Source organism: Talpa europaea, assembly GCF_964194135.1.
Source record: "Talpa europaea genome assembly, chromosome: 7".
NCBI classification, from domain to species: Eukaryota; Metazoa; Chordata; class Mammalia; order Eulipotyphla; family Talpidae; genus Talpa; species Talpa europaea.
This window is the reverse complement of record NC_140074.1, coordinates 135,845,248-135,853,818: the sequence shown is the minus strand read 5'-3', so window position 1 is coordinate 135,853,818 and position 8,571 is coordinate 135,845,248. Positions and strand designations below refer to the sequence as shown.

General features: G+C 72.0%; 1 protein-coding gene across 2 annotated transcripts; it reads right to left on the bottom strand.

Moving 5' to 3' along the window:
- Positions 1 to 641: 641 nt before the first annotated feature.
- On the bottom strand, positions 642 to 8,571 carry ENDOV (endonuclease V; the record flags this gene model as incomplete). Of its 2 annotated transcripts, none has more annotated exons than XM_084238426.1 (8): positions 642 to 1,091; positions 1,860 to 1,924; positions 3,076 to 3,204; positions 3,488 to 3,556; positions 4,109 to 4,221; positions 4,946 to 5,204; positions 8,073 to 8,244; positions 8,516 to 8,571. In XM_084238426.1, 8 exons carry the CDS (start codon positions 8,569 to 8,571, stop codon positions 842 to 844), a joined length of 1,113 nt encoding a protein of 370 aa, XP_084094552.1. In that variant the 3' UTR covers positions 642 to 841. The 2 variants fall into 2 exon arrangements, with proteins under 2 accessions (XP_084094552.1, XP_084094553.1); XM_084238427.1 differs by having other exon boundaries at positions 642 to 1,088.

Here is an 8,571-nt window from a genome sequence, read left to right as displayed (position 1 = left end):
GCCCCCGTGAAGAGTCTGGCTGCTCCCCTGAAAGTCAAGCCCAGAATCACCAAAGACCCAGCAATTCCACGCCGAGCTGTATACCCGGGCACCGGGGCAGAAACCCACGCAGAACTCGGGGCCCACGGCAGCGCTATCACGGCGGCCCTGTCAGACGACCCCCCCCAGGGGAGCGGGCGGAGGCGACGGGGGCCCCCAGACGATGCGTGTGACTCAGCCGGGAGCTGCCGGGCCGAACCTCGCCGGGGCCGGACGACCTTGACGCGGGGCGGGAGAAGCCGCGGCGCCCGTGATTCCGCTCCCGCGAGGGCCGGGGGTGCTGTGGACATCCCCGAGTCTCCAGGACCTGGACGCTTGGCACGGCCCGGTCTGCCCAGCCCTTGCCCGGCCTGCATCCTGGGGTTCAGGGTGTGAAGCCCAGCTTGGCAGATGAGGCCCCCCCCACCTTCCGGCAAATTTCCCCAAACCTGACAAAGCAGGGGTGTGGCCCCGGGCAGCGCTGGGGCACCAGGGGCGAGGCGAGCCAGAGCGTGTTGGGGGCAGGGTCGCGCACCCCGCTCCTTCTCGACACCGAGGAGAACGGAAGTGACCGGTGCGGCTGGGCGGGTATAAAATTGACAATAGGCCAAAGCACAGGAGGTGCAGCAGCGTGTGTTCAACTGCGGCGGGGGGTGGGGGGGGGGTGGGGTGGGCCACGGCGCACACGCGGGCCCGGCACACGCCCTGGAGTCCAGAGCCGGCTGCCGGCAACCCGGAGCTGCCCCGGGGCGCCCGAGGGCAGTGTGGTGCCTGCTTCACCCGAGGAGGGTGTGGCAGGCTGTGCCCCAGGGCCTGGGCTCCACTAGCTGTGGGGGCCCTGCCCCTCCGGAGGGTGGGTCATTGTCCCAGTGGGGGGTGGCCGAGGGTCTTCAGGGGGTTGGCTCTGCTCCAGGCCTGCCGCCCTCGCCCTCCTGCTGCTGGGCGCCTGGGTCTGCGGCTCTCCGGTCCAGCCTGGGGCCTCGACAGCGGGCTGGGGGGGCCTCCCTTCACCTGCTGGCTCTCCTGAGCCTCCCTTGGGGCTCACTTTTGGTTTCTGTGGCTTCTGGCTCCTGCTGATGACAAGGGGCAGGGTCAGCGGGAAAGGTCAGAGCCAGCCCAGCACCAGCAGCCCCGGCGATTCCCCTGGGGGCCCTGGGAGCCACAGCTGCCCTGGACCCTCAGGCCGCTGGTGGAGCAGGGGTCCCTCCGGCTAGCCAGGTCGCACCGCCCAGGAGCGGTGAGGGTCCCGGCCACAACTCCCCAGGGTCTCAAGCAGCAGGGCCTGGAGGAGCAGCTTGGGCAGGGCTGGGCAGCTCTGGCCTGGGTGCCCTGCTAGGGTGTGGGCAGGTGCGAAGGCTGGGCTGGGATTCCACATGCCACGGCCCAGCCCTGTGCCCCAGCCTCCTCTGCCAAAAGGGCCACGGAAGACCTGTCTGCAGCCGAGGGGCTGTCCCTGGCAGGAGTGTGAGGATCAAGGCCCACCACAGCCTGGCCCTATGCCACTGTGCCGGGCTCCTGCCACATGAAGGCTGTGGGACAATTACTGCACCTGCCGCACAGAAGGGGAAACTGAGGCACGGAGCACACAACACAGTGAGCGGTGCAAGGCTGGGGGCTGAAGCCCCAGCTGATCTGGATACCCCTCTCCAGAGCCCGTGGCCAGTCTCGTGGCAGGGGGGGGGTGCCTCATGGGGGCAGCTCTGGGGGGAGGTGGGCCCCGGGTGTCCTGCATCCTCCTGGCTCAAATGTCCGCCCTCTAGGGGGTCTGCAGTCCCCCCCCACCAGCCTGCGGCTTCAGTATGGAGAGACTGAGCCCCAGAAGTGGCCCTGCCAAGCCTCACCTCTCCAGGGCCGGCGCGGGGGCACCCAGGGTCCTGCGGATGTAGTCTCGGGAGCGGATGTCAGCCTGAGGGAGGGCTCAGTGAGATGTGGTGGCCGGACCCCAGCCGGCCTCTGGACAAGCCCCTGTGGGGTGGACTGTCCCTGTCCCCCAGAATGCCCAGGGAGCCGTGTGGGCGGGAGGCAGCCCCTCTGGCTCCAGCTTGAGGGCACGGGCTGGGGGTCCCGCCCCGCCCTTCAGCTGGAGCCGCCGGCACTCCTCAGCCTTAAGGTTTTGCTTGGGTCCAGCGTTTCTCTGCTGAATCCTCCTCCTCCCAGAAGCCTCCCAGCCCAGCCATGTGTTGCCACTTGGGGCTCGTCATCTGTCTCCCGAGTAGCGTCAGCCACCACCCCATCCCCGGTCTGGGAGAGGAAGTGCGCCTGTGGGCCGCGGGTGGGACTGGGCTGACCCAGGACGGTGCTGCCTGGACTCCCCACACCGGCCGCAGCCTCAGGACCACGGCACGGGAAGCTCCTGATGGTCCCCCCTTCAGAAAACAGGTGCGTGCACAGGGTGGGCAGGGGTGCTCTGGGGGGTGGCGCCCTGGGAGGCGATGCCACACCCCCTGCCCCCCGCGGCCGCCCTCCCGGCAGGAGCAAGCCCAGGCCTGGCACCAGGGGCAGCCTCCTTGGCCCAAAGGCCTGGGAGAAGGCAGGCGCCACCCGCCTCTCCAAGTTTCCAGCAGAGTCTGGGCGTGAAGTCAGAGGCATGTGGGCAGGAGCGCGGGCCCAGGAAGAAAACGGCCAATGCCGCCGGACGGGCCTGCACCCCACTTCCAGGAACGATGGGGGCGGGGGCACCGACCGGGGGAGTCACAGCCCCTTCTCCGGGGCCGGCCAGTCCTGCCCCGGCCAGAGCTCGAGGCCCTCGGAGGCCGCCCCACCGCAAGGAGGGGACAGACCAGCCTCGCCGGCCCGCACGACAGAGGGAGGCTGGGCGAGGGCCCGGGCCCGGGCCCGGGCGGGTCCCACAGGGTGCCCGCGCACGCCGCAGAGGCCCGAGAGGGGAGCGGGAGGCTGAGGCTGGCGGGAGCAGGACGGGCCCGGAGAGCTCCGCAGCCTCAGGCCGCTGCCGCCACCTGGTGGCCGTCCACGGCACAGCAGCCCGGGAGGCGCGGAGGGGCAGCAGGGCCAGACCCCATGGCCGGGATGCCCACCCCCTGCCGGCGGCCCACCCACCTGGCGCACGGGCTCCGGGATCCGGAACCTGCAGCAGCCGTGGGTCAGCCGCACGGCCGCCTCCAGGCTCATCTTGTGGCCCACCGAGACGTAGAGGGGCTTAGTGCTGTGGTCGTGGCTCCTCAGGGCCTGGGACAAGGAAGGCCGGGTCAGGGCGCTGGGGGGACGCGCCTGAGGCCCAGCCACCGGGTCAGCGGGGGTGGGGGCCAGGATGGGGCAGCAGCTGGAGCCTACAGGGTGTCTTGGGGTGGCCGAAGGGAGTGGGGGCAGTGGGTGAGTTCCACAGGAGCCCCCTGGGGCTGCGGTGGAGAAAATGAAGGGGCAGTCGCCTCTCGGCCGCAGGAGGAGGGGTGGTGGGGGCTGGCGCGGTTCATGCGTGCGGCACATGCGGGGGGCACGGCAGGCCACTCACCATGCCCAGGACGGCCCCAGAGCCACCCGTGAGCGTGAATGTGTCTCCTCCCGCCCGCAGGTGGCGAATCTGCAAAGAGGAACAGCCTCGGGGATGTCTCCTGGGGACGCCAGGCCGGCAGGTCTTTGAAGCTCAACCCCCCGGCAGGACATGGCTGCCCGGCCCGCAGGAGCCTGGCAGCACTCCCACCCTGTCCACTGAGCGCGCTGCTCCCCCTGCTCATGGATGGTGGGCCTGGGAGGGGTGGCCAGGGCCCAGGGGGCTGTGGGCACAGAGACTAGCTGATGGGAGAGCTGGCTCGGGGGCCTGCTTCAGGGAAGGTGGCTGCTGCGCCCTCAGTGCCCACCCTAAGAGGCAGGTGCCAGGACGTGGGGAGCCCAGCAGGGCCTGGAGGCCGGGCGGGAGGGCACAGAACCCGAGGGCTGGGAACGCGCAGGCGGCGGGAAGCTGAAGCCAGCAGGAATCCAGGAGGGAGGGGCACACAGAGGAGGGTCCTTCTCAGCGGCCCCCAGGACGGGGTGAACAGGCAGCGCCCAGCCCACTGAGGAGCCCACGGACAGCACCCAGCCAGGCCATCTGCGCCTGGTGCCCTCGAGTCCCAGGCTGCGCGGACGGCCCTACCCGCTCCTTGTGCTGGGCGTTGTTCTCCAGCCCGTCCACCTGCAGGAGCTTCTTGGCCACCCCAATGCAGGGTAGGTCCGTGAGGATGCCCAGGTGGCAGGCGACCCCAAAACCTGCAGGGACAAAGGGTGAGGCGGGGCGCAAGCTGGCAATGTGGAGGGGAGGGGTGGGGCACGCGGGACCTCGCCCTGGGCAGGAGGGCTGGGGACAGGCTTCGGAGGGCCGGCCCTGCTTCGGCCGGGGCCCTGGAGCTCACTGCACCAAGAGGACACGGCCTTCCCCGGCAACTAAGAAACTCGAGGGAGCTCCGATACCGCTTCTGTTTTCTGGCACCTTCCACTCTCCGTCCCCCGTGGGGCCACTGTCCGGCCTCTGCTTCCAAATGCCCACATGCTGGGGCTCCCGCCAGGCGGCCCACACTGCACCTGCCCTCTTCAGCTTGGGGCCACATGCTCCTCCCAGCCGCCCCCACCCCGGCCTGTCTGAGGGGAACAGCCTGTGTCCCTCAGCCCTCCCACCCAAGGCTGGGGTAGGGGGTACAGTGTCCTTGGCCCGCCGGCCTGGGCAGGGCTGCAGGATGCGGACGCGCATGGGGGGGAAGGCCCACTGGGCATGGTGCTGGATGCGGCACTCAGAGATGGGCCAGCGCCTGCTGGGGCCGGGGCAGGCAGGAGAGATGGGCGAGGAGGAGCGGGGGGCTTTACTGAGTGGGGTGCTGGCAAGGAAAGGCCCGGGAGGCGGGGGGCTGGGCTGAGGCGGAGGGCCAGGCAGGGCGCGGTGACAGCGGGCAGCAAGCACTCCGGCCCGGCCCACAGGCCATCTCGGGGGCAGAATCACCTCGGTGGTGGAGCACCCCGTTTCCATCCACAAGAAGAACCTGGAAGGACCACAGCGACGTCACGCGCGTGTGCGCCCCACCCCTGGGCTGGCTCCTGGCTGCTCCAGCCCAGCCGGTACCTGCCTGGGGCATGAGGTGGGGCTCCTTCTCCCGCAGCCGCTGCACGGCGTCCACCAGGAAGGGCACCTCTCTGAAGGCCAGGAAGCCCGACACGTAGGGGGCCGTCAGGCTGACCATGCGGCAGTCCTCATACACCACCTGCCACCAGGCGCCAGGTCACGGTGGCGCGGCCCTCGCCCCGCACCCGCCAGCACCCGCCAGCCCTTCCGCTGTCAACGCCCTCGCTGCGGCCCCCTGAGCCCCGGCTCCCCTCCCCGCCTCCGCCCCCGGGGCCAGCACGGGGGTCTGGCAGGAAGAGCAAGGCGAGGGCCGCCTGCCCTGGAGCACAGCAGGGCTCCGCCTGGGGACCGGGGAGGACAAAGCTCCAGCAGTGGCCTCACGCCCGCCCGGGGACCCGGATGGGCACTGACAGGGCCGGGAGGGCAAGGCGGGCCCCGCGAGGGCGCCGAGGGAGAAAGGCGGCGCTGGGGCTGCAGCTGCTCAGGGAGGCCCTGTGGGAACTGGAGGAGGCCGGCCTGGGCGGGTCGGGGAGCCCACACGGCCAGGAGCTAGACCCCAGAGCTGCCAAGACAGCTCCCTCTCTGGGGCCTCCCTGGCCGGTTGCTCCCCAAACTGCACAGCCCTGGCAGCGTGGCGGGGTCGGCCCCGCGCGCGCCCGTGAGGCACTGAAGGGGCCGGCTCAGAGCGCAGGCCCGGCGGGTCTTCGCCCGGATGGGGGCTTTCGGGTCTCCAGCGGCCCTGCCTCGGGGGGGCTCCCCTTCCACAAGCCACGGAACCCCGGGCCCGTGACCCCAGGGCGGCCGACCAGCAGGGGAAGGCCCGGCATGGCCGGGGTGTCCGGGATGGTGGCGGCCACTTCTGTCTGGACGTCCAGCCCCAGGAAGTGGCGATGACAAGGGGCCGGGCCGGGGGCCCATCTCTCGCCAGGGGCACCGAGCCCTGTGCGCTGCGCTGGGCCACGGGGGACCCGGCCGGGACTCGGCGGGGCCAAAGCGGCCTCGGGGAAGACGCTGCTTCTGCAGAGCACCAGCGTCTCTGCCTCCAGGGGACGCGGCTGCAGGGGAAGCAGCCCCGCCCTCTGGCGGGCTGAACACAGGCGAGGAAGGTGAATGCCCCCCCCCCCCCCCCCCCCCCGCGGCCCGCAGTCCCCACTCTGGCCTTGAACTCGAACTCCGGACAGAAACGGTCCAAGAGCTGGAGGCCATGAATGAGCTGACAGAGAAACAGAAGGAAAGAGAAGCTCGCGCGAAACCAAGAGGGAGCCGCCCCGCCCCCAGGCCGCGAGACCCAGGGCTGACCCAGGGCGCAGGGCCAGGCGGGGTATGGCCTTAGCTGTGCTACCACCATGAGCCCACAGAGGTCGCGCTTGGGGGCCGAGGGGAGCTGCCCACACACGCCCCCACCGACAGGGGCAGGCGATGAAGTAGCCCCCATGGACCAAGGCTCCCGGGGCAGCGTGGCCACACTCATGGAGTCTCCCGGGAGGGAAGGAAGCCCCTGTGTCTCCTCCGCGAGTAGCACCTCCGGGCTGGCCCCGGCCTGCAGGCCCCTCAAGCGCCTGCAGCCGTGAAGGATGCGCTCCAGCTCCCCAGCCGGGCCGCCTCCGTGGAAACTCCTGCACGGAGTGGCTGGGGGAGCGGGTGCGCGCCAGCGGGGGCTCGGCGGGGCCGTGTTCTGCCACCCAAGGCCTCGATGGCCGCAGGCAGCCCCAGGGACTCCCTGGCCACTGGAACAGAACACCCGGCGGTGCCCTGGAGGCTGCGTGGGGGCTGCGGGAGGGGCGCGGGCCAAGGATTCCTGGTCAGAGGGCGGACCCGTCCTCAGGATCAGCGCCTGGCCCGCCCGTGCTGCGGGATCCAGGGGACTGTTCATCAGGCCGATGTCCTGGTCGTGCTCTGGGGAACCTTCTCTGGTGAGTGGGGGGCTCTGAAGTCACCTCTTGAAAGATAACTTTATTGAGGGGTCCCTTTCACCGCCGGTCACCTGTCTGAGGTGCAGGGCTCCGGAGCAGCAACCGCCGCCACGACCTGACCCAGAACATAACACCCTAAGATACCCCTCACCTGCACCCCCCGCACACCTGACTGCGCCTCTGAGCCCTGGGCAGCCAGGACCCCAGGTCCTGCCTCCGGGAAAGGGCCTGCGGAACCCACTTCTAGACATGCTCCAGGAGATTCTGGGGCGCAGACGTGCGGCTGGGCACGTGGGGACCCCGTACCAGACCGTCTGAGCCCAATGCTGACCACACCCCAGGAGCGGACTCCGCGTGGATGGGCGCAGAGGGACGCCTGTGACCCGCCGCAGGGCCTGGCGGGGGCGGCGGGTGAGGAGCGCCAAGGCCTCAGGAGCTGCTGGCTGACTCCGGCTGCCATAGGTCGCCTGTCTATTCCGGAGCCTTCCACGCGCCAGGCACCGGGCAGGGCTGACCTGCGGCAGGAAGACGGGCTCCTGCCCGGGGGGAGGGCACGGCAGCAGGGAGACGACGGCGCCAGCCCGGGCGAGGAGGAGAGGCCTGAGAGCAGCTCCCGCTCCCCGACCAGGCCGGTCAGCGGAGGACCTACAGGGGCGGGGCGGCCAGGCTCTCCGGCCGGGGCGGACCCATCCCCGCCCGCCGGGCGCAGAGCGCGAGCAGCTGGGGAGCGCGGAGCCCCCCCGCCCGGCGCAGGAACAGAGCCCCAAGGGTCTTCGGGCTCCTCCGGGCACCCGCCGACCGCGAGGTCAAGCGTCGTGAGCGGACCCGGCGGTGACAAGGCCACATTCGCTGTCGGGACCAAGCAGAAGGGACGGCGCTGGGGCCACCCCGGGCGCGGGGCGCAGCGCGGTCCCCCCAGGGCCGGGAGGCGCAGCCGGCAGGGGCCGGGCAAGCCCGAGGCGGAGCCGCCGCGCCCGCGCTCCGGGCTCCGGGCTGGGCGGCGGGGGGCGCCACGGCGCCGGGGAGCCCGGAGCCGACGGCGGGGGCCGGGGCCACCCCGGGACGGCAGTCGCGGCCTCGCGCGCCCGCGGTACCTCGAGCGCGGGGAAGCTGAGCACCACGAGCGAGGCGCAGGCGCGGGCGCGGTCGCCGCGCGCGAAGGACACGTCCAGGCCCCCGACCCTGCGCAGCCCCGCGAAGGCGGGGGCCCGCTGCCACGCCTCGGTGTCCCGGGCCACCACGCGCGCCCGCAGCCGGGCCTGCTCCCTGCGGCAGACACGCGTCTGAGGGCCCCGCGCGGCCTCCCCCGGGTCGCGGGGCGCCCCCCGGCCCCCCGGCCCCCCCGCCCGCGCCCCCGCGCGGAGCCGGCAGCGGGCGCGCCACCCCGCGGACTACGACTCCCGAAGGCCCCTTCGCCTCCGCGCCGGAAGCGGACGCGGGCCCGCCGCGCCACAGCCGGAGCGGGGCGAGGTCGGAGGCCCGCGCCGGGCCGCACCGCCCCCGTCTCCGGATCTTGCGCACCCGCCAGCCCCGTTACCGTTTCCAGAGCGACAGTGTCTCCTGGGGCGGCCGTCCCGACGCCTCCTCCGCCAT